At 42.4% G+C, this 25,252-nt stretch overlaps 1 protein-coding gene across 1 annotated transcript; it reads left to right on the forward strand.

Moving 5' to 3' along the window:
* The first annotated feature begins 1,888 nt into the window (after positions 1 to 1,888).
* PNPT1 (polyribonucleotide nucleotidyltransferase 1) lies at positions 1,889 to 21,759 on the forward strand. Its single transcript, XM_057405831.1, has 29 exons — positions 1,889 to 2,049; positions 3,013 to 3,073; positions 3,353 to 3,427; positions 4,188 to 4,293; positions 5,208 to 5,257; positions 5,736 to 5,799; positions 5,887 to 5,934; positions 6,629 to 6,742; positions 6,998 to 7,184; positions 7,693 to 7,744; positions 8,288 to 8,345; positions 8,512 to 8,608; positions 8,705 to 8,807; positions 9,647 to 9,717; positions 11,153 to 11,189; positions 12,099 to 12,165; positions 12,260 to 12,349; positions 13,197 to 13,250; positions 13,932 to 14,038; positions 14,684 to 14,755; positions 14,850 to 14,913; positions 16,311 to 16,394; positions 16,825 to 16,908; positions 17,858 to 17,964; positions 18,047 to 18,102; positions 18,606 to 18,684; positions 19,103 to 19,150; positions 19,513 to 19,671; positions 20,724 to 21,759. Exons 1-28 carry the CDS (start codon positions 1,889 to 1,891, stop codon positions 19,666 to 19,668), a joined length of 2,352 nt encoding a protein of 783 aa, XP_057261814.1. The 3' UTR covers positions 19,669 to 19,671; positions 20,724 to 21,759.
* The last annotated feature ends 3,493 nt before the right edge of the window (positions 21,760 to 25,252 follow it).

The following is a 25,252-nucleotide window of genomic DNA, read 5'->3' on the forward strand; positions in this document are numbered from 1 at the left end:
TGTGGTGAATGCACAGTGCCTGTTAGAAAGATCTTCACTTATATATCACTTTTAAGTCATCCCCATGTATTTCTCTACACCTTTGTTTCAATTCTTTCTAACTTCTGCAACCTCAAGATACATATATAGCTTTGCATTCTCCATGAACTGCTGCCCTGCTGTCTCTTCTTTGCTTGTCATTTATATCATGCAATTCTCTGCTTTAAGTATGTTGGCTTCCCCATTGAATTTGGGCTTTAAAAGCTCCCACTGACCACCTCTGTGCTTAACAGAAGACACCACTTGTGTTGCTCAGGTCTCTTGTATTATATGAATGCTTCCAATCACTCCTTTACCACTTCTAGAAAATCAAATACATTTTAATGTATTTGAACAGTATAGAGCTTTGAAAAGTTATTTGCCATGAGCTAGAGAACAACAATTTTAATAAGTAATAATGACAAAAATCTTTCCAAGCAAATCCTCTGTTTGTCAGCAGCAAAGCAAATGTGAATTCAGACACACACAGTGAACATGCTTGCTCTGCCACCTAAAATATTTTTGTCCCAAACAAAACTGCACCAATGACTTCTAATCTGGCTAAAGCTAACAGCCCTTTGACCAGGTCAAATCCTAAGTTTCTGGATCACTCATTTCTCTCTTCTGTGTTTTGCCAAAAAATAAGAACCACATTGGCACAGAAGTAAAATGATTACTTGGACAGTGCTCCCAGCTAATGATGTGTTTTCTATACATGCAACTTTAATAGAAAAATACAGTTAACAGATTGCTATACAAGTAATAGAAAAATAGCATTAGAAACAAACTAGTAATAAATAGCATCAATTTTATATTAAATATCCCCCAAATTTAAACTGTTAACTCCAGATGACAGATGAATTTAGGATGAAGTGTGACAGTTTGTATTCATTTAATCCTACATGGCTCTCACTGTTGGAGTGATCAAGTCTCCACTATCGTGTTACTGTTCAGTTATGCTCCCAGACATAAATAACAATAATTACTAATCTTTTTTGCATTGTGCAACTAAGAAATAATGTCTGAGAAACAATTACTGTAAGGAAAAAGCACTCTCCTGTAAGTGTAACCTTTGGATACACTCTGAGCATGTAACAGGGCAACAAATACTTTAACTAGCAATTCTTTGTGATAAGCACTAACAACGGCTGTAACCCTCCTCTTGCACTTCGAAAAATAAGGCAGAAGCTCTTCCCTGTGAGGGTGCTGAGGCGCTGGCACAGGGTGCCCAGAGAAGCTGTGGCTGCCCCATCCCTGGCAGTGTTCAAGGCCAGGTTGGACACAGCGGCTGGTGGAAGGTGTCCCTGCCCGTGGCAGGGCTTGGAGCTGGAGGAGCTTTGAGGTCCCTTCCAACCCAAACCAGGCTGGGATTTCTGACCTGTCACATGTAACACCGTCCCCACGCCAGGCCCTGTGGCTGCTGTCACTCAGCAGCAACACTGAGGTGGTGGCAGCCGGATGAAGCTTCACGCGTGTGAAGGTGCCACAAGGTCTCCTGAGGCACCAGTGGCGGGAAGGAGGCTGCAGCCATGGTGCAGGTGTGCCCTTCCTCAGCCTGACCCCCATTTGTGCTCGTGGCCACCCACATTTTAATTAGTTTTAGCTCTAAAGCTGTCTCTTTAGAGACAGGGGCCTCCGTGGGGCTTTTTGCGTCACTTTTTACCTCAGACTTCCCGGGCCGGCTCCGATGAGGAGCCGTGCGCGGGCTGACCCTCCTCAGCCGCCGTCGCCGGCAAGGCTCCGCGCTGCGGAATCGAAACTCTACCACCGGCACCAAAGCCAATCCGCTTCCACCTTACTGCGCGGAATCTCCCTCCAGCCGCTTCCCAGAACCAATCGGATGGTGGCTACCGGCGGGGCTTGTCTCGCCATGGCCGCCGCCACCACGAGCTGCCGCCGCGCCGCGCTCCGCGGTTGGGCCCTTGGCGGCGGGGCCGCGGCGCGATGGCGGCGGCCGCTGCTGCCGGAGGGCTGCGTGCTGCGGATGGCGGCCGGGGCCTGTCGCACCCTCACGGTGGAGGTGGGAGGCAGGTGAGGGGGTCAGGAGGCGGCTCTCGGTACCGGCTGTGGGTCGGCGGGTTCAATAACCGTGAGGAGAAAGTGCCGCCGGCAGTGCTGCTGCGCTGTGGGAACGGGCAGGGGTAGTTCCGCACGGAGGAGGGAGTGTTCTGTGGCTGAGGTGGGGAAAGGGGCTCTGTGGGTGCCCGAGTGGATTTCCCTGTTTGTGCGGGTACAGCGGGTGCGCACCTTTGTTTTGTAGCGGTAACACAGGCTGAGAGAGCTGGGCTGGGCCAGCCTGGAGAAGAGAAGGCTCCTGAAGGGGAGACCTGAGAGCAACTCCAGTGCCTGAAGGGGCTGCAGGAAACCTGGAGAGGGGCTTGGGACAAGGGCCTGTAGGGACAGGCCAAGGGGAATGGCTTGAACCTGGCAGAGGGGAGACTGAGCTGAGCTCTTAGGCAGAAGCTCTTCCCTGTGAGGGTGCTGAGGCGCTGGCACAGGGTGCCCAGAGAAGCTGTGGCTGCCCCATCCCTGGCAGTGCTCAAGGCCAGGCTGGACACAGGGGCTTGGAGCAAGCTGCTCTAGTGGAAGGTGGCCCTGCCTGTGGCAGGGGTTGGGGCTGGAGGAGCTTTAAGGTCTTTTCCAACCCAAACCAGGCTGGGACTCTGTGAAGACCAACTTCCACCTAGAACAAGTGGATGATTCATCTTTGGTATGAGCAAATTATCTTGCCTCTAAGCCATACATGTGAGTTCAGGTGAGATCCAGTGTAGCTGCAGGTCTTTGCTGCAAGGTGATGAAGTAGGACGTTTGAGCCAAAAGCACTTAAGGGGACTTTTGGACAAAGAGTTCCAATTTCTGTATCTATTGGGGATTTTTGTGTCCAGTATGAAGTGTAGCCTGTATTCTATACAGCCAGTGCTGTAGATGAACACAGAACTTACTGGAAAATATGTTTGGATTCACCATGAGTAATAGTTTATTTCTTTCCAACAGAAAGATGGAATTATCTTCTGGAAAACTGGCGAGGTTTGCTGATGGATCTGCTGTTGTTCAGGTAAAAAACAGTCGGAATTTGGGCAACTTCATTATGTCTGCATCTGAACAGTCATTGTTAGAACATCAGAGCCTGTTAAAAAGATAGAGAGCCTCAAGTGGCAATTTAATCCCTCATTAACCAACAGCTGTGTTTTGGAAAGCAAACAATGGTTTGAAGCATGGATTTATGTGGTTGTTTTTTTGCAAAGAATATTCAGGAGTTTTAGTCTGAATAAGTTTAGGGATTCAGGCATTATTTTGTTTGCAGGTCATTTCATTTTATTTTTTCTCAATCCAGCTAGGTGACACAGCAGTAATGGTCACAGCAGTCAGTAAAACCAAGCCTTCTGCATCTCAGTTTATGCCATTAGTGGTAAGTACTAACGACAAAATGAGTTTTGTGATCATCAGTGGTAACCTTAGCAGTGGTAATGATTGAGTAGTGGAGTTCAAGATGCTGGGGGAATGGGGAATGCAAAGAGCAGATTACAGACTCTGGACCTTGGAGTAGCAGTCTGATAAAACGACTATGTCTGTTTGTGAGGGATGAGTGTGGATGTTGTCTATGTTGACTTTAGCAAGGCTTTTCACAGGAGCCTTATGAACTTCATAGAACAGTTAGGGTTGGAAAGGACCTTAAGATCATCCAGTTCCAACCCCCCTGCCATGGGCAGGGACACCTCCCACTAAACCATGTCACCCAACATCCAAGTTCAGCTCTTACATTTCAGATGTGTGGAAAACTGGTTGGGTCATGAGGCTCAGGGGGCTGTGATTGTTAAGGGTTAATGACTTATGCTCAGGCTGAATAATAGTTCCTCAGGGATCTGTCCTGGAACACGGCCTGTTTCGTACTTGTAGCAGTGCCCTGGAATCCCTCTGAACTTGGGGTGCAGTAGTGCTCTGCACAGCTCAGACTGGGAAATGACTGGCCGAGCAGTCTATATTCAATGTAGAATGGGAGGGTCCATTTGAGCATCAAGATAGAGCTTGAATAATGTCATCTGAATTCAGAACTGACCCTGTTCTGAGCATTACAGGCCTTTGGCAGTGTCCCTTCTAAACTGAATGAATCTGTGGCTCTGAAATAAGTGATCTGTTGCCTTTAGGAATCCCTGTTTTGTTTTTAAAAGGTTGACTACCGCCAGAAAGCTGCTGCAGCAGGGAGAATTCCTATGAACTATCTAAGGAGAGAGCTTGGTTCCACTGATAAAGAAATTCTTACAAGCAGAGTAATAGGTAGGCTGCAACATTTCATTTACTATTTATTTTAACTGTTTTGGAATAGTTAAATAATACGGGTGTTTGAAAAGGTGGTGATTTCTAACTGCTGGTTGCAGAGTTGATTTTCAGTAATGTCAGAAGGAAACAAACTTGTGGTTTCTTGTTTATCAGTACTGATTTTCAAAACAATGCATCACATATGCTGTGTGCATATGACTTTATATGTAAGCCTGGATCTTGAGAAAGCTTGTTGTCATGTTTGTGGATATTAAGATGTCATCCTAACTGTAGAGATGTTACCTCTGCCGTTGCCCATCTCTGGATGGATGGAAGAGGCAACCAAGCTAAACTCTGAAATACAGAGGCAGACTTACTGATTGGTATACACTCATTCTCTTCCTCATGATCCTGCTAGAAAAGTTATTTTCATCATGGCTATTTCCATTCATGCATAAGAGAGCTCTTTGGAATCCAACATTTACATATATATGTATCAGCATCTTAAGGCAGCAATGAAAACAATTAGGAGAGGGAACGGCCTATAAGGCCCAGGCTGTTACACAGAGTCCTGTATGCTTCAGACTGAAATAAGATTAATGGGAAATCATGGAAACATGCCTTTGTTTTTCTTTGAGGACTGTGTCCCTTAATTGAGGGTACTTCTGACTAACAGGTTGTGTGTACCCTAAAGTATAGACTTTTCCAATGGTTTGTTTGCTCACCCAAATACCTCTTATTTCAGTGGCAGAGTAAAATATTAGACTTGATTATATGTCATGCTACATTTCCGTCCGAGTTCTCTGCCTTTTTTGTTGGTGTGGGTCTCATTTAAACCATTTGTCAGCTTCTCATGAGGTTATTACAGTACAAACTGAATACTAACTACTGAAACCCAAATAATTCTTAGACATTGACTATTTCTTTTGCAGATCGGTCAATCAGACCACTCTTTCCAGCAGGCTACTTTTATGATACACAGGTAGGTCGTGCTCATTGTCGTTAACTATAGTTACCTTCAGAATGGAAATCTTGGGTATAGCCAGTGAAAATTACATGACCTAGGCAGTGTTTTAAGTAAAGCAGTTTCCATGAGCATCAAGGAAGGGTTTATACTTTGAAAAAGTCTAATAGAGAAATGCTGCTTTTTAGTTTGTTGTTTCCTTGTCTCAAATTATTTTTATTACATACTAGTTTCCAAATTTTGTTGTAGAGGAACAACATTCAAATATCCTCTGTACAACAGACGAAAGAAAAGCTAATACTCTCTATTGTATGATATGATATGCATTTACATTAGTGAGTTTTCTGTGAGCTTTCCAGTTTAAATACCTGATCAAATTTTTACTTGTAATATAGATTTGTATAAATCTGTGGAAAATTTTGCTTTATTGTCCTTTATTGACAGCTAATAAAAATGTGTAGGTCAAAATGATTCATTGTCTTTTATCTTATGCCAGATCCTTTGTAATCTTTTAGCAGTAGATGGTGTAAATGACCCTGATGTTCTGGCAATTAACGGAGGTAAGAGGACTGCTAAAAATTGCCTGCTTGTGTGTGATTTAATATGATCCATTATTTCTAATACAGATTTTTATCTCTCCATTCCAGCTTCTGCAGCACTTGCATTATCTGATATCCCATGGAATGGTCCTATTGGTAAGTGACTATTTTGAAGTGATGGATGATTTGAACATAATGGAAGGCTTAAACCACAGTTCATGCTTTCTTTTTTAATAAGACTCTGAATCTGAAGTCCACTATCTTTTGTTTCAAGTATTGAAAATAATTTTGCAATGGGTAGGGTTATTGCAATTCAGAGCATTATTTTTCCTGTGCTACATGTATTTCTGGATGGATTTATAGTCCAGAAATAGTATAATATAGAGACCATTCACTTTAATTTTTCTTCAGAGAAACTTGGTCTTGAAAAACACCATTTAGAAAACAGCTAGATAGGAATACAGCTATTTTTTTCCAGGAACTCAAGCTTAAGAAGAGCTTTATTTCATTGTGAATATTTTGGGGGAAATGATCTAGACAAAAGTAAATATTTAGCTGTGTTTTCCTTTCACCTGCCTGTATTCTAGAAGATGTGCCCAAATGACTTAAACCCCAGCAGTCTTACAGCCTTGTGTATAGTGTTACTCAGCATTATATGCCTTACCAGAAGAAATTCAAGAATAGATAATTCTGCCTTACCCATTTGTTCTTGGTGTATAGCTAACATGCTGCTATTTAACAATGAACCCTTGGCTTTAGAACTTATACATCTAAACCCAAAAATTACTGTAAAATGGTGTCTTAAAGAACTTCTGTATTATAACAATAATAATCTGGAGTTTCTTTGTAGGTGCAGTAAGAGTAGGACTGGTTGATGGAGAAACTGTTATCAATCCAACTCGAAAACAGTTGTCTTCTAGTACTTTAAATTTAGTTGTTGCTGGAGCTCCACAAAATCAAGTTGGTAAGTAAGTTAATGATTAATAGCTGTTGAGGGCTTGAAAATCAAGTTAGTGTCTCTTTGAAGCTCTCCTCATCTTTGAAACCTGTATTTTTACGCAGTATCAGGAGTAAATAAGAGTGGTAGGTTTAACTTTTGGTTAGATAAAGTAAATTCCATTGTATCTATCCAGTTCAATGTTAATCTGTATTTCTTCAGTTGAGTTAGATTGCTTTTGAGCAATAAAATAATATTTACTTTTTAACTTTCCATTCACAGTTATGTTGGAAGCAACTGCTGAGAATATATTGCAACAAGACTTCTGTCACGCCATCAAAGTAGGGGTGAAGCAAACCCAGCATATAATCCAGGGAATTCAGCAGCTAGTGAAAGAACGGGGTGTTGTCAAGAGAACTGTTCAGAAGTTGTATGTTGCTCCTGAAGAGATTGTGGAACGTGCAAAGAAGTACGTCCAGACCAAATAATTTGGTCTGAATTCTGTGAAGTGACTCAAACTGGTTATTTAACCAGGATTTAATTTGCTGAGCTCTGATCAGACAGTTGGGGGGGGGGGTGTGGGGTGTTTAACAAAATAGCATGTTTTGAATGTTCAGTACTTGTTATGTTTTCCATAGAACCTTAGTACCACAGCCTTCAGCTCTCTTTTACACTTAGTGAAAAGAACAAGTTAAAACAAGCACCCTGAAAACCCAGTGGAGGTAGTGTAAGTTAGTATGCCCTTCCTGTGGAAGGGTGACAAGAGAAGTTGGGATGTTGTCTGGTGGAAGTGATAACTAATTCCAGAGAGCTGGCAGGAGAGCAGGCAGGAAATGCAGCTGGAGCTAGTAATGTTTATAAATGTCAGCCTGGGGCTTTCCTACTGCTAACGAAGACATACATTTAGTCCTCAAAACCTATTTATGTAAGTGGTTTATAAGCTGTGTTTTCAAAAGTTCTTTCTTTTCTTCCCAAAGTCTTGCTTCCAACAAGATCTATGCGGTGTTCACGGATTCAGGCCATGATAAAGTAAGTGGTCCATTCAAACATGATACAATTATTAATATCATAATGAAGCTGTAGTAAGATATAGTTCTTTAATGATAATAAGAACTCTGCAGTAGTTATAGTAAATTGTTCTGTAAATTCTTATATATCAGAATATAAGTTTGCTGTATGAAGGTGGAGACTCCCTTTTTACAAGGAGTCACATAGAAAAGATTAGAGATGCAAGTTACTCCTGGGGAGATTCTGGTTGGAGAGATGAGGAAAATCTTTCACAATGAGAGCATCAGTCATTGGAATAATCTCCCCAGAGAGGTGGTAGGTTCCCCAGCATTGGACACGCTTTAAGACTGGGCTGGACAGGGTGCTGGGACATCTTGTCTAGACCATGCTTTTGTCAAGAAAGGTTGGGCCAGATGATCCCTGAGGTCCCTTCCAACCTGGTGTTTGTGTGACAATCCTAGTCCTTATTCCGTGAGTTTTACAGAATTTCAAACCCAACAAAAACCCAACAACTTGCATTCTTTTGCTCTGTAGAGTTAACTGGCTGCAAATCATGTGTTCTAGATTTCTAGAGATGAAGCAATTAACAAAATAAGGCTTGAAACAGAAGAACAGCTAAAAGGTAGGATTTTCTGCTTTCTTAATGGTTAGAGAATGCTTACCTGGAGCTGATGCTACTTAGAGCTACAGTGTGCTGGGCTATTTTACTAAAATAGCCCAACTATTTTAGTAAAAGACACATAAAATGCATTTTCCAGCTTGAGATGCAATTTCTTTTTTATACCCAGAAAAATTTCCAGAGGCTGAGCCTTACGAAATCATCGAATCCTTCAATGTGGTTTCAAAGGATATCTTCCGAAACCTTGTTCTGAATGAATACAGAAGGTAAGGAGGTCAAACTGCTACTGAATAACATTTCTGTTGACTTTCTATCCAAGGCTATAGTTTCGTTGATCTCATAATTTCTGCTTGTTACTTTAGGTGTGACGGGAGGGATTTGACTTCCCTCAGAGATATTAAATGTGAAGTGGACATGTTCAAAATGCTCCATGGATCAGCCTTATTTCAGAGAGGCCAAACACAGGTAATATCTTGAAACATCAGAGACTAAATCAATTAAAAGCTGATTTGTGTCTTTCATTGTCTTGGGGGGGGAGGTGGTTTGAGAAGAGAGCAAGTCCAAAGTTGTATCTTTTCACCCCTCCGTGTAGATTTCTATGTTAAAGATATTTGTTGAAACAAAAGCTTTTAATGTAAAACATAATCCTGTTTGCTTTTAGAAAAATGGGTGACTCAGTGAATGGGTCATTGGTGTGCAGAGCAGTGTTGAACTGTGCATCTTTTAAAAGGAACTTCACATGTAACATGGACTGAATAGGGAGACTGTACCCCAAAAAAATCATATTAGTGAGACTTCTTTTCTCTTCTTTGCTTAAAGTGTCAGATGTTGTTGGAGGGATTAAAGTAAAATTGTATGTGAGATTGGGTCTGCTATGTTTTTATAGCTCATTTTCCTAGAAGACTGTCAGCCATTGATCTGATTTACTGCAGGGAACACAGGGAGTGGCAAACAGTGATTTACTTCTCAGTGCTGTCCCCACTAAAAATAACACATACTGCCAGTCCATCTGATAAACAGGTTTGCTCTTTTGCATGACATCTGGCCCAGGCTCTTAAATGAAGTAGTGTGCTTTTTAGGGAGCAAACTGTTCCAGGTTTAAGAAGCATTAAATTACTAACTTTTAAATGTGATTGTATAATCTTTGCAGATACTAATACATTTGTGCAATGAAGGAAGAGGTTTGCAGATGACAGCGTTTTTGTTGCTGAAATCATTCTTTTTGATTCTTCATATGCAGTAAAAGGTGGCAATGATGGAAGTGTGTATGAGCAGTTTATTTACCCTTTGTCCTTTTATTTTAGGTTCTCTGTACGGTTACATTTGACTCTATAGAATCAAGTGTAAAATCGGACGTTATCTCAACAGCAGTGAGGTATGCTTCTCTATGGTGTTTTCTCAGTGGTAATAAAAAGAGGGTGAGCGTTTAAGTACAGTTGATAAGTTCCTTGATCTTCGCTGTCCATATCCATTAGGACTGAAAATGTGTAAAACTAGACTTTGAAGTGATCTTGGCTATTGCTTTTTAAGGTGGCATTAATTCCATAGATGCACATTTGAAAGTGGGAAGTATGAAAAGTAACAGCATCCAGTCCAGCTGAGACAGAAGGGAAATAGTGAATTACTCTTGAATCTGCAAAACTGTGTCCGTATGTCAAGCCTCTTTAAATAAAACAGTTAATGAAAGTTCATTCTCTCTTCATTCCAAGAATTTATCATCACACTTGGAACTTGATATGAGTTTACTCAATCCATTTCTCACAAGTTTGGCAGTTTTGCTTGATAGGTTGGATGCATGTAGCCCATCAAGTGCTATTTCAAGTTTGGTTTGAGTGGAAAGCAGGCTAAAATGCAGATAACTGGATGATGGGCTTTCCCCCCCCCCCCAGCTGTATCAGTCTATCTAAACATTCTCATTTTGTCTCAAAATAAAGAAGTTCAAAGGGTGAAATGTGTTCTTTGTTAATGGAGTGAGGAAAATTTAACTTGCCATGTAGCAAGTCCTTGTACCATTAACATTTTATTGCTGAGGGCTATCCTGTTGAGAGGGGAAACTCCTTCCCTTTAAAGCTGCAGTTCAGTGATCTCATCCCACCAGTGTGGGAGGTTTACATCTTAACTGAAGCAAAGCTGACACTCTTTTGGCCTGGAGCTGTTTGTCCCTATTCTGTAACTTTGGTATTCTTGGAAATCAGTTCCTGTGTTTAAATAATGGAGCTTAATTAGCAGTCAGTGGGTTGCTTCATCAATGCCTCTGTATGAAACTGTGTACAAGTCTTGACTTGATGCAGCTTTCTTCATAGATGAGCTTTTTGTCTTTATTGCTGAGTCAGATCTTCTGGTACTTTAGTAACTTTTTTGAGCACACTTTTTGTTTGAATCAAAAGCTATTTTGTGGTTACAGAGATTCTCAGTTCTTCTGAGTGCTGAAGCTTCTGAGTCCGTACTGCATTGTGTGCAGTAAGATGCTGATGTTCTGAGAGTTTGATTTTTTGTTTGTTATTCTTCCTTCAGACACACCAAAACCAGCATGTAGCACTGACGAGGCCTATTCTCTTCAGAACAGCCAGGAGCACTGTTTTAATGATGATGATGATTAACATATGGGGGTTTTTCTTTGTAGACTGTGCTTTTCAATTTGTTTTCTACATAGAAAAGCTTAGGAAAAATGTGGGTGATCAGCAAATCTATTGATTCATGGTTCTGGCTGGGTTTATTTGTAAGCATAACTGCATGTGATCTTACAAGTTGCTTATTGTATTGTATGTTTGATGGCTCTTTTTTGACATGCTCTTGTTTTTAATTCTTAGTGGGATAAAAGATAAAAACTTCATGCTGCATTATGAGGTAAGAGCTTTACTGTGTCCCAGCTTTCGGCATGATTCACAGAAGGGCTTTTAAAGGAGATACTGATCACTTCCAAGGACACAGATTATCTCTAGATTTGCTAAAGCTTCTAAATTAAAGTTCTTACGTGAATTTATATTGCACTTTATGAACAAAACTGTTGGTTTCCTAAAAAAGCACTGTATAATAGGTAAATTGCCATCTGATACAGTCTTTTTAATATCTTAACATTAGGTGAGCTCCTTAAGAATGGGTTATTGCTGAAAACAGGATTAATCTGCTATATTATTTTTAGTCAACTCTTAATATGTTAGCTGACATACTACACCAATAGTCCATAAGTCCTTTTGCATCTTGGATCTCTCTCAGCCTTTTGAAGTTGCCCAGAGTATTTCATACAGGCAACAGGCACACCTTGTCCTGTTATCTGTACGACAGAAACAAGCTTTCTGATATGTTGTTTCTCAACTTTGATTGGAGTAAACTTGTTGTGCTGTTTCTCAACTACTTTGTGACTGCTTTATTTATTGGAAGTAAAACAGAATGCTCCATCCCTGGCAGTGCTCAAGACCAAGTTGGACGAGGCCTTGAGTGATGTGGTTTAGTGGAAGGTGTCCATGGCCATGCTAGGGGGGTTGGAACTGGATGATCTTAAGGTCCTTTTCAACCCTAACTATTCTATGATTCACTAATCACTACCTAAAGTGCTCGTGGTTTCAGACTGACTAATAGAACTCAGTCTACAGGACAGAAATAGAAGTGTGCTGGTTTGATTTTTTTTTTTTTTTAATGTGTTTTTACCATAAGATTCTCCAAAGCTTCAAAGGATCTTTTCTAAGTGTATGTTTTAAAATAATCATTGAAAAAAACCTAGCTGATTTTCTCTCTACACATTATTTTACTTTGTAGTTTCCACCTTATGCAACTAATGAGATTGGCAAAGTGAGTGGTATGAACAGAAGAGAACTTGGACATGGTGAGTTCAGACTAGAGCAGTCCCGTGCTCCTAAGCTGTAATGTTTTATCTGATTGGTTTTATTTATGGGTGACTTGGTGTTTTTTATAACCAGGTGCACTGGCAGAGAGAGCTTTGAAACCAGTTATCCCTCAGGATTTCCCATTCACAATACGAGTTACTTCTGAAGTCTTGGAGTCAAATGGTATTACGGTTTTCTGACTTTTAACCTAGTGCCAGAGACTAAATTTGGTTCTTCAAAAAGCTCAGGTTTGAGAAGCTTGAGTTGTAGGCATTATAGTTAATACATTTCATTTTTAACATTCTTAATCTTGATAGCTCTGTTACCTGAAGTACTTAAAAAGGATGTATATGGTCATGAGCAATGGACCTTTCTTTCACTTTGTGTAGCAGCACAGTACCAGTATGAAATGTAAACAGGAAATCTGAGTTTAATAGTATTTGGGGGCATTTTTATGCTATGGAGTGAGGAAAGTAAGTCAGCATGGATTGAGCCCCATTCTTCAGTGTTTAATCACAGCTCGTACCCTCACTGCCTGAGAGGTAACTTCTCCTGGCTGTCTGTATTTGTTCTTTCCCATCTCCAGTCTGGGAGAGAGCTCTCTCCATGTCACGTCCTTGCAGATGCCCCTATGTGTGTGGCAAGAAGTTCCCTGAGGAACTTCTCACTAGCAGTGCAGTGAGATGAGGTGGCTGGGAGAAGGGATCAGTGGAGAGAGGGGGTCCCATTTGCAGCTTGCAAACCCACAGATTCTTCACCTAGAGTATTTATTAGTGATGCCTGTTGAGCTTTTTTGGTGTTGGTACCGTGAAAGATTCAAACTGTATTACCCATTTCTTGTTAAAATACTTCTCCCACAGAGAACTTCTAATTGCAGTTATTGATGGTAGTATAAGTGCTGCTGCACAGGATTTTCTGGAGCAATTTAAGTTTCAAGCTGTCATTGAAGGATATTCCTGGCAAGTTTTGGTTCAGGTACTTCTGACCAGTGTTTAATACTTTCTTTTTTCTCTGTATTCTAACTCCTTAGGGTCCTCTTCAATGGCTTCTGCATGTGGTGGAAGTTTGGCGCTAATGGATGCAGGTACAAAATACAACACTTAATAGGATAAACTACATATGATAGAATCATAGAATAGTTAGGGTTGGAAAGGACCTTAAGATCATCCAGTTCCAGCCCCCCTGCCATGGGCAGGGACACCTCACACTAAACCATGCCACCCAAGGCTCTGTCCAACCTGGCCTTGAACACTGCCAGGGATGGAGCATTCAGAACTTCCCTGGGCAACCCATTCCAGGGCCTCACCACCCTCACAGTAAAGAATTTCCTCCTTAGATCCAATCTAAACTTCCCCTGTTTCAGTTTGAACCCATCACCCCTTGTCCTGTCACTACAGTCCCTAATGAAGAGTCCCTCTCCAGCATCCCTATAGGCCCCCCTCAGATACTGGAAGCTGCTATGAGGTCTCCATGCAGCTTCTCTTCTCCGAGGCTGAACAGCCCCAACCTTCTCAGCCCATCTTCATACAGGAGGTACTCCAGCCCCTGATCATCCTCGTGGCTTCCTCTGGACTTGTTCCAACAGTTCCATGTCCTTTTTATGTTGAGGACACTAGAACTGCACACAGTGCTCCAAGTGAGGTCTTAATGAGAGCAGAGCAGCAGGGCAGGATCACCTCCTTCAACCTGCTGGTCACGGTAATGTGTTACAGGATCTGGAAATGACCAAAGGTTATAAAAATGTCTTTTTATTTACCACTATTAGGAGTTCCAGTATCAAATGCAGTTGCAGGTGTAGCCATAGGGCTCATTACCAAATGCAGTCTGGAAAATGGAGATATTGAGGACTATCGTTTGTTGACAGACATCCTGGTGAGTGTCCTAGCACTGCAGTGGTTGTTGCTGCTTAATTCTCTAAATGCTCTCTATGGCCTTTTTTGTAGTGTTTTACCCAGTCAGGCCTGGAACATGCACTACTGGAAATACCAGATAGTTTCATCTTCTCTGTTTTGTCTCCCAAATTCCTTCCCTATTTCAAAAAGTCTCGCTGAAATGTCTGGTCATGTATCTCAGTTTTTTGTAATTACTCAGTTGTTTCTTTTAAGCCCTCACAAGCTCTCTTTCCAATCAATTTTGTCTTTTCTCTGCATTAATAATTCTTGAATAACTTACTGAAAGCCACAGTATATTGAATGGACATAGGGAAAATTGCTAAAGGGGGAAGAATGAATGTTATCACACTGCTGCTGCTGCACACTGGAATCCACTGATAGTGCAAAATCAGCTGTGGACCAATTATTCAGAGCTAGTCCACAAAGCTCTGAAGAGAGAAAGAAGCAGTGTTAATCCTGGGCAGCAAAATAAGGCTGAAGAAAACCATGCAAGTCTTGGAAACAATTCCAAGTCTGCAGAACTGCTTGGTGGCTTATTGAAACACAGGATGTACTTTTAGTATAGTGAGACTTGACGCTGGGATTAAGTTACTCCAATTTGTTTTCTTTCTGTCTATGCTGGTAGGGAATTGAAGATTACTATGGCGATATGGATTTCAAGATGGCAGGTACTAATAAAGGAATAACTGCCTTACAGGTATTGTAACATCAGATCTTCCCAAAATGAAACTGTGCCAAGGTATCTAAACCTTTTCTTGCATGCTGATGTCGCTTAACCCTTTTCCTATTAGGTTGATCTAAAACTGCCAGGAATACCAATAAAAATTGTAATGGAAGCTATTCAGCAAGCTACAGGTAAGTCTGTATTTGTATTTGCACCCATTTCATCATATAATATGATAAATTATACTAAATTCTAAGTTTTATGAAACTAAATAATATTTATTTTTGCTGTTCTTGTTGTGGAAAAGCTTCTGTCTTCAGAAAGAACTGGTCTGGTTTGGGTGTTGCCTGTCATACTTCAATACAGGCACTTCATACCAAATAAAGAGCTTTTTGTGTCACAGGAGAGCGTTCAGTCTCCAAAACTCCAGGCCCTTTCCACCGCTGTTAAGTTGCATGTTATTGTACACGGCCCCAGTGACAGTGTCTGCTGCTCCTGGGGTTCCTGTTACTAAACCAGAACAAACTGGTGTGGTTCTAATGGTCACCAGTTGGGTACAACAAGTATTTTGTTTGGAGAAGTTGCAGTAGAATCAGTGGCATAGCAAACTAATGTGCAAAAGAGGAGCATCAGGGTAATACATTGTGAAATGTTTGCATGCAGTAGTTTGTGTGTGACTGATACAGCATTACTGAGCCACCTCAGCTGATAACATATCTGTCATACAGTATTGAAACAAATGTGGTAAGTTGGGGGAAAAAGGCTTGCTCTTTGCTGTGCAATGCATCAGTAAAAAGGGCTGATAAATAAACTCCAGGCTAACTTTAAAGTAACTTTACACCAATTTTTAAATGTCTTTTGAGCAGTGGGTTCTTAGAGCTGACGTAAAACCTTGTGTTCATGGTTAAGATCTAGCAGTTCGATTCCTTATGAGTAACACAGGTAGTGAAGGCTGAGGTGCAGGTTTGTGCACGGAAACTGGGATTGCTTTTGGTTGGTGAAAGTTGGGAAGGGGAGGAAGCATCTGAAATGGATTTGGACTGACACACAAGCACCTTATTGCATGGGTTCTAAGTCTAACAGAGTACTGGTACAAAAAGAACAGCAAACTCTTTCTCATTTACCATAAATTCAGCTATATTTACTATTGAAGTTTACTGCTGTCTGTATTCTGACCCTTATTAAAATGTAAGAACTCCTAATTCCTATTCAGTGGTGGTTTACTTGAAGCAGCTCAGCTAAAGTTCCAGGCCAGTGTATCACAACTGATCAAAAGTACAGCTTATCAGCACTCTGCTTCATCTGAATAATACCCTGAAACAGAACTGTATGTGTGTTCTAGGCTGCATAAAATCATTGAGTGTGCTCAAGGGATGGAGTTTATATGCTCAGAGCAGAAGGTTGTACTGCCTGAAATGTGTTAGGTGTAACCATGCTACGTTCTCAAGTTAGGCAGGAGGCAGGTTTCTATGTATGGATGTTTATCTACTTTATAACAAAACCTACATTTATTTTCATACATTCATTTTCATCTTACACAAAACTCTTTACTTTGTCCTTCCTCCTCCTCTCTCCCTCAACCCCACAGCTGCAAAGAGGGAGATCTTGCAAATTATGAACCAAACACTGGCAAAACCCAGACCTAATAGGAAAGAAAGTGGACCCGTTGTAGGTAATGCTCATTGTATGTTGATATGAACTCACCTATTTTATAATTACCTTTTAGCAATAAGCTGCTGCTTAAACCAGTTGGTTTTTAATGAATGTCTGTTCACTGTTGAGGTGAATTTGGGAGGGTTTTACTGCCATGTGGGACAGCAGCAGTAAACTGCTGCATACCAGAAAACAGAATTAAACTGAAGATATATGGAACAATCAGAGTGGGTAAAGGTGTCAGTATTGGTACGGCTTAAGGTAATTTACACTCATCAAAGTGTTTCTGTTCCATGTTTTCACTTCAGGTCTACAGTGTAATTACATCAATGTTCAGCCAGTACAGCAGCTCTAGAAGATTAAAACCTAAATGAACATGACATAGTTTGTGACAGCTTACAAGATGATTATATTAAGCATTTCAAGAGTACTTCTACATTTTCTTTCAGAAACTATCCATGTTCCACTATCAAAAAGATTAAGATTTGTTGGTCCTGGGGGCTATAATCTGAAAAAGCTTCAAGCACAGACTGGTAAGACATTCTTGCTTCCTCTGATATTATCCTAACGTGCCATTAGCTTCTCTATATGAATATTGCTAGTGTGGAGCTTTTGGTTAGTGCATCTTAGTAGCATAGGTATTATTAGCACGGCTATTGCTGAATCTTAATGCTATCTTTATGCCCTTTTAGAAACTGTAAGTAGCTGAACTTAAACTTCCCAGATTTTTCTATAGGCCATCTCCATGAAACTGGCATTTGTGCTTCAGCAATGACCTAGTAAGTAGACAGGAGGAAATACCAAGAGAAAAGGGCAGTTTTAATTTGTGCTTTATGCGGCAGGCTGCAAAACACTGTCTTTTCAGACTTGTATGATTAGGTGTTCCAATGCTCGGTACAAAGTGAGTCTGTGCTGTGTCTTGGGTAATAGATGCATGTGTCTTGAAGTGCTGATGTGGCTGAGGTGAGGTGAGCTTCACCTTACTTAGTTGTGTAGATTCTCTCTGTAAAACTGCTTGCAGTTTGTCTCACAGCAGGAATTCCCAGTGTGGTGCATGTGTCATGGTGCTTTTCAGGGCTTAGGGAAGATGCAGTTGAAGGGTTGCTTAGGGGCAGTTTTGCAGATCATAGAATCGTAGAATAGTTTGGGTTGGAAAGGACCTTAAGATCATCCAGTTCCACCCCCCCTGCCATGGGCAGGGACACCTCACACTAAACCATCTCATCCAAGGCTTCGTCCAACCTGGCCTTGAAAAAGATAGTGTTGAATGCAAGGTATAAAGCTAAGCAAGTGTGATCATGAATATGCTGAAGTGTCTGTGCAGCTGCTCTGCCTATGTACTAAAGCCTTTTTGCTCTTGAGGTCTTAATGAGTCTGTGCAAAATCATTTTGCTCTATTCAAGTCTTTACTGAATATAACTTCTGCTTGCTGAAGCAGTAGCACTGTTCACCTAAAACCTCTCATTCCATCCTCTTTCGAAGGTGTAACTGTAAGTCAGCTGGATGAAGAGACATATTCTGTGTTTGCCCCCACCCCTATTGCCATGCATGAAGCAAGAGAGTTTATCCGTGACATCTGCAAAGATGATGTAAGGGAGAATTCTGTTGTTGGCTCTTTCAGTTTGTATTTGGTGAACATGTATCTGACTGGTTTCTCTTTTCCCCCTACAGCAAGAAGTGAATTTGGAGTTCGGTGCAGTTTATACAGCCACGATAACTGAAATAAGGTATGAAACCTGCTCTGGAGTTAAAGTAGAAATCAGTTTATGTGGCTGTATTCCTGGTACCTAAATATGATGTAAAATGATTGCCAAACCTGTATCAGTGACACCTGCATCATTCCTGGTATTTTCTTAGCTGAAAATACTCTGTTTCTTAGTATGTCTATTTATTTTTGCTGCTTGTCTAGTTATTGGGATGTTTGTATAATAAAACCTAAGGCTTTTTTGTCTTTGTATCTGATGTGGTAGGAATTTGCTTTTCACTTCTCAATCCAATAGGTCTTGCAAAAACTGCATGTCCATACATACCGAAATACACTGTCCTGAAATAACTGATTTCCATGCACTCCCAACTGAGGAAAAATGAGAGGACATGTTATGGTTGAGATAAGATTTTTTTTAAAGGGAGGAATAAAAACTTGTTTATGACAAGTTTTCTAATGCTTGCCTTGGGGTCAATATGCAGAGTAAAATACATAGACCTGTATCAGTGCTGTTTTCTGTTGCAGGGACTCTGGAGTGATGGTAAAACTGTATCCAAACATGACACCAGTGTTACTGCATAACTCACAACTCGATCAGAGAAAGGTAATGCCTGCTTAAGCAAGGACAAACTGGACGCTTAGATTTGGTTTTCATCAGTTCTCACTAAACAGTCTGCTTTAGCTGTAACACATGTGCTATTGTGGAGAGTGTTTTCATGTTAAAAGCTGTGTTAAATGAGCAGCACCTTTTTGGTTAACCTCTGCTGTACTTAGAGCTGCAAACAGCCTAACTATATGTCTACTATGGTTTTATTCTTTGTGCTTTCATGCACATCACCAGGTTCTTTAGATCTGCAGTCCCTTTACTATGTAACACTTAGAAACCTGCCGTTCATAAGGTAGCGTTGAGTTGCTGTGATTGTCTGAAGTGTAGCATGAAGAATCCCTAAAAGAAAGAACTTTTACAGCTAACACAATCAGTCACACTGAAATAACCTCTTCCCAAACTCACTGTGTTCTAGATTAAACATCCAAGTGCCCTGGGATTAGAAGTTGGACAAGAAATTCAGGTAAATATTTCTCTAACTTTAAAATGCAACCAAACTGTTGTTGCTATTGTAGAATTTGAGTGAATTGTTTGGTTTTTTTTTTTGTTCTGGTGTGTATAAAGAAAGTATTTTCCCTGTTACATTTCCTTTCTCTGCTGGTTAAAGGTCTGATCATTTCAAGTTAGATTTATTGAGTGTCCAGCTCTTGCTATTAGGGTACCACATGAATTGAATTCAGCAGCAATATAGGCTAAATGGTGCCTGTTGTTATGGCTTTGCTAGCATCACATTGAAAAACCAGACCAGAACACCACCTTTCAAGGAAAATTCTATCTCCAGCTCTCCAAGTTGATCAGTCTGAAAGTGGTTCGTTTTCCCCGCAGGTTAAATACTTTGGACGTGACCCAACTGATGGCAGAATGAGGCTCTCACGTAAGATTCTGCAGGCACCAGCCACAACCGTGCTTAAAACCCTGAGTGACAAAAACAGCATTGTCCTGGGAGGCACCGTTCCACAGTCATCAACTTCATCCCAGTGACAGGTAAGGCCATAGGAACAGCTTCAGGTGACTCAGTACAGTGCTTTCTTTACAGCTGTTGTGAAGAATTGTATCAGTCTTGGTTTTCTACAGTACAGTTACCCTTCAGTGGTGTGCAAGTACTGCTTGCCACTTACGTTGCAGCATGTTGTAAGTTATCCGTGGCTTTATCTCACCCTTTTGTGTGCTGCAGAGGTAAAGAGCTTGATATTTAAAACTGGTTCAAGTGCCTTACAGTTTAAGGCATTCTACACAGCCTACTTCCTCCAGTACAAACTCATTTGTTCATCTGCAACATCCATGGGAGCATTCCCTCTTCTCTTCCTTGCCACTCTTTTTTTTAAAGGTGAGGGGTAAAGAAGGGAGGTGAAGAGAAGAAAAAAGAAGATGCTTGTTTTGAAAGTTTTGAGTCACTTAGTGGAGACTTTCTCAGGCAATCTCAGTTGATGGAATGCCCAAGGCTCTTCCCTAGAACTAGTTTTCCAGCATGTATTTGACTGTTAATAGAGTTATCATAGAATCCCAGCCTGGTTTGGGCTGGAAAGGACCTTAAAGCTCCTCCAGCGGCAACCCCTGCCACGGGCAGGGACCCCTTCCTCTAGAGCAGCTTGCTCCAAGCCCCTGTGTCCAACCTGGCCCTGAACACTGCCAGGGATGGGGCAGCCACAGCTTCTCTGGGCACCCTGTGCCAGCGCTTCAGCACCCTCACAGGGAAGAGCTTCTGCCTTATCTCCAACCTGAACTTCCTCTGGTTTAGTTTAAGCCCATAAAAAGAGTTCTACCTTTCCCCACGCTGTTGTCTACATTGGTTTTCATTGGGAATCTACTATAACACAAAGGTGTCTGATCATAAAACCAAGACAAGTTACACAGTGAGACTGGCACACAGGAGTGCAATGCACCAGTGGTAACTTGAGGCCATCTGTGGCAATCTTTAGGAATGGTTCACAGCCCTGGAAGAAATTAAAATGAATGAATGAATGATTTGAAGGAATGTGTGAATGCTGTGCCCTGATACGAGCAGTTGATTACTGGGGATTTTCTGTCTCTTTCAGGAAGCAAGCTGGGATAGTTGATGGAAACCCAAGCGACCTTTGCTACAATCTGTAGATGTCTGCACAAGGATCTGCAGCTGGATGGTAGTGAATCATACGTTAAAACAGACACTATTTATGCTTCAAGGTGATGTGGAACCTCAGAGTCTTCAAATTGATTAAAAACCCTTTTAAAATAAACCCAGAACCAAGCGATGCTTTTCTCACGTGTAATGAGGGTGAGGTGAGGCTCTTAAGAGCGTGGAATTGTGTAGGCTGAAGAGCAGTTTACATTGCAGTGCTTAGTGTTGTTCTCACTGTCCTCTCAAAACTGTAAAGATGAGAAGCAAGTATTCCTGGGAAAAGGAATTATCCTGTTACTTGGTTGAGACACACGCTTGATCCGAGTTTTACTGGCTTGTCAGGGTGCAAGACTGAAGTGTTGAGCAAAACACAGAGACTTGAAGTGATGCCTTTAACATGATCGACACTGTTTCACACGAATACATCAATAACTGTGATAGGGTTCAGATTGCTAAAGTGTCCGAGCAGAAGGGGGACAAAATGAAGGACCTGGCTGAAACATCATTATTATCTGGGTTCATTAAGAATTCATTGGAAAATACATCATTAAAACATTAAAAATGATTGGTTTGGAATAAGCAACTGATGGGATAAATCTTCCCCCTAAAACACCCCTCACTAAGGGTGTCAGAATCCCTTTGCTGATTATATTCCATCAGTGGAATATGGCCTCTGGAATCATTGGCCTCTTGTAGCCTTCAGACCATTCAGCAGGGGCTCACAGAGCCACTCGGTTTTCTCCTGCGAGGTACAGGTTTGCAAATGAAAGAGGGGAGACCCTTCTGCTGTTCACCAGTTTGTACTTGAGCCAATACCAACTTCCCACCTGATGGCAGGTGGGCTCTGAGCCTCTTGAAAGGAAAACCAAAGCACTGGAGGGAGGAGAAATGTGAATGTACAGGAACAATTGTTCATTCTTTTCCTTTTTTTATTCTAAGTTACAATATTAAAGAAGAAAGAACCGACTGTGCCACTCCTGTACTCGTGTCTTTCATCATATGAGATGCGAAAGGTTTTCCTTAGCAGTCTTTTCCTCTTTGAGGACTGTGATCTCAAGGAAGCTCTGGCTGCCCCATCCCTGGCAGTGTTCAAGGCCAGGTTGGACACAGGGGCTTGGAGCAAGCTGCTCTAGTGGAAGGTGTCCCTGCCTATGGCAGGGGTTGGCGCTGGAGGAGCTTTAAGGTCCCTTCCAACACAAACCAGGCTGGGGTCCTGTTTCTTAGTAAGAATTCCAGTGTCCTTGCTTTACTATGACTTAGTTGATTGAGACTGTGTTCATTACTTATCCTGGACTGTGTTAATGATATTATGTAGGCAAATGCTGGTGTCCCTGAGGAGAAGCAGAGATGTTTCCACTTCCCATAACTGTTCTCAGAAGCTGACCTCCCAAATCCAAGTGGTTTTCCAAGGTTTGGTTGCTTTTATTGTAAAATCATTTCTGTGGGGCTCCATTTGTAGAACAGATGGATGCTCCAGTTACTAAAATATTACATAAAATACTAACTTTGGAAGCCTTTTTTTTAGCTAGCACATTACCAGTAGGATGCTTGCATGTGAATCCATGAAAATCAATGACTTAGGAGCCAAAAGAATCCCATTCTTTCCTGGAAAGGCGTTTCCTACCTGCAGCAACAGGAGCACTGTTTGTGTGGTAGGTGGTGGTCTCAGTAAATCAGCTATTGCAGTGCTTGGGGGACTTTGTTTCATTGATGATAAAGTAGGAGAAAGACTCCTGTGTTCCTGTGGCAGGACCTGTGCAGTCAGCCTGGCTTGGGAGCTGTCTGGGAGGAGCACACCCAGCTTACCTTCACCTGAGCAGCTCCAATGGAGCCAAGGCTGAGTGAGTGTGCTGGTGTGAGCCCTCCTGGAGGGAAGGCAGGCTGGCTGCACCCAGGCAGTAGCAGCAGGTTGGGCTGTGGCAGGAGGTACTTGGCTCTCTGGTGCCATCAGCTGTGATCAGAGAGCAGGTAGGTCGATAGTGCTTGAAAGCAAGCTCAGCCTCACTGCAGTCCTTGTGTTTTCATGTTGAAATGGTGATTTTTGTCTACTGCCCGAGGTAGCTTCTGTAATGACCTGTCTTAAATGGAGCCATTGAAAGGAATTGCTTTGGAAAGCGAAGCTGGGCAGCTGCACCATTCCACCAGGTCAGGAATGCCTTTATTTGACAAAGCTGAAGTATTCACACAGGCACAGAGCATCGGGAGCTGGGGTGGCTTTAAACACCAGCAATAAATATTATGAGTACTGTAGTAAAAGCATTAAGAGCTGGCCTAATTGTACTTCTGGGATTACGTGCCAGAGGGAGTGATACAGTCTCTTCATTCCACTCCAAGAAATTGGACATGGTTTAGGAATAAGTTGTCTGTCTTGCTTCTGAAAACAACAGAAATCAGAGCTCCCTGCTGCTCTGTGTTGTGACAATGAGGATTTCCTCATTGTCTGCAGCCTCTCCTACCAAAACCCACTGTTTTGCTGAAGCCCCCCAGATCTGACTTGCTTTTTATTAGCAGAGATGACTAGCTCATGCTGCAGTTTCGAACATGCCAGGCTGCAGAGGCCTGGATGCAGTTCAGTGCAAAAAGGAGCCCGGTATCCGAGGGTGTGCAGTCTGGGTGTGTTCTGGGATGGTGGTTTTCCAGAGGTCATTGATGTCATGCCTGGAGAGAGCACGGATTTATTTCAAGCAGAAGGAATAGTTTTTATGCCAGTTCTTGGCTTGTGTATCTCCTGTTCACCATGATAGGTAAGAATGTGCTTCAGAACATGCTGCTGTGGTTTCTTGCTGTTCTGTGTCCCTGGAGAAGTACTGCATCTCATCTGCAGTAGGAGAGGTCACGCTTAGCTTTACACACTTGGTGTGAAGAGCTAAAGAGCACTTGTAGAAGCCTTGCAGAGTGGGAAGAGCGTTTGCAGCGGCAGACACCCTGAAGCAGCAAGGTGCCGTGGCCATTGGGTTTTGTCTTTCTTCTTGTGGATTTTGTGTTGGTTTCACTGAGGTCCAGTGGGTATAAACCTTGAGAAGATCAGGCCATGTAAACCTGGATGAGATGAGGCCTTACACATAGCAGGGAAGGCTTATGTGGAACCCAACTGTAACCTGTTTAATGTGACTCCCAAGCCATGGGTGGTGAAACCATCAGTGTAACGTGGCCTTTTGTCCAGTTACTGACTTACCCTACCGTCTGTTTCTACACAGTTTCTCTGCAGTGGCAGAAATGTGTATGTGATGGGGCTTGGAGGTGTATTCCAGTTGCCATTGTCTGCAGCGAAAGCTCATGATTGTGTCTCTTCAGTGGCTGTCACACTCAGTGTGCTGAATGGCAGTAACCCTTGAGAGAGGCCTGTTACAATGGATGCCAGAGCAAAAGCTGTCTGTAACAGAGGGAACTTCCCAAGCCTGCCCAGAGAATGTGTGTTTAACATAGGGAAAGGTGCCTGTGTATTGTGGTGTATGCCATAGTGAACCTTTTCCTTCCCTTCCTCCAGAACAAGACTGAACTCACACTGGAGCAGCACGAGGCTCGTAAGTAAGAGCTGTACTGGTGGAACTGCTTTCACCATTGGGCAATGCTGGAAGAGCCTTGCTTTGTCTGGGAACAGGACCCGCCCTGGCCTGGGGAGCTCTTGTCCTCCCATCTCCCCTTCCCAGCCTGAGATGATGTTGTGAGGCACTTTGAAGCCTCCCCACGTCCCCAGTGCTCCACACAGCTTGACTCCTTGCATGACTTTGTGTCCTTTTCCCTCATTCCCATGCAAACGCTGAGATGTAATGATTTGTTACTCTTGGTACAGAGGAAATTGGCTGGTTTTTGTATGGAAAGCTGAAGATTTACAGCCTGCACAATGCCTGAGAGGTCTGTCTTACATTGCACAGGGTCTGTAAGGACGCACATTTCTCTCATTGGGAAGCTTCACAGACCAGCTTCATCTTCCCTTTGGCTGCTGAGCCTCCTGTACGGCTGTGCATTGAGCATCATGGGGCAGGTGTTTGCTGGTGAGGGGTTGGAATGGTGCAGAACAGCCTCGCTGCTGCTCTGTGGTGCAGGGGCACCTTTTCCTCCAGCACTTCCACACTGTCCCTGTGTGAGCATGGACTGGGCTGAGACCTCACCCTGGTGTGCGTGTGGATGTTGCCCACTGCTGTGTGCCGTGGTGGTGGTGCAAGAGGGGATGCCTTAGGGAATGCCCAGTGTGCAGGATGTGTGTATGTGGTATATATATATATATTTTATATATACAATAGTAATTTTAAGGGTGTTTTGTAGAGGTGAAGCTGTTCTCATGGAGGCTGTAAACACACGGGACTGAATCACAGAATCAGCCAGGTTGGAAAAGCCCTTCAAGCTCCTCCAGTCCAACCGTTCCCCAGCACTGCCAAGGCCACCACTAACCCATGGCACTGAGGCCTCGTCTCCACGGGGTGTGAACACCTGCAGGGACGGTGACTGCAACCCTGCCCTGGGCAG

The sequence above is a fragment of the Pezoporus wallicus genome, unplaced genomic scaffold, assembly GCF_028554395.1.
Source record: "Pezoporus wallicus isolate ANWC-B61680 ecotype Strahan unplaced genomic scaffold, APGP_CSIRO_Pwel_v1 contig_6714, whole genome shotgun sequence".
Lineage (NCBI taxonomy): Eukaryota > Metazoa > Chordata > Aves > Psittaciformes > Psittacidae > Pezoporus > Pezoporus wallicus.

Coding starts and splice junctions, on each gene's coding strand:
- PNPT1 (XM_057405831.1), top strand. CDS start 1,889: ATGGCCGCCGCCACCACGAGCTGCCGCCGCGCCGCGCTCCGCGGTTGG. Junction 8,346..8,511: donor AACAGAAGAACAGCTAAAAG/GTAGGATTTTCT, acceptor TTTTATACCCAG/AAAAATTTCCAGAGGCTGAG. Junction 13,251..13,931: donor TTTGGCGCTAATGGATGCAG/GTACAAAATACA, acceptor TACCACTATTAG/GAGTTCCAGTATCAAATGCA.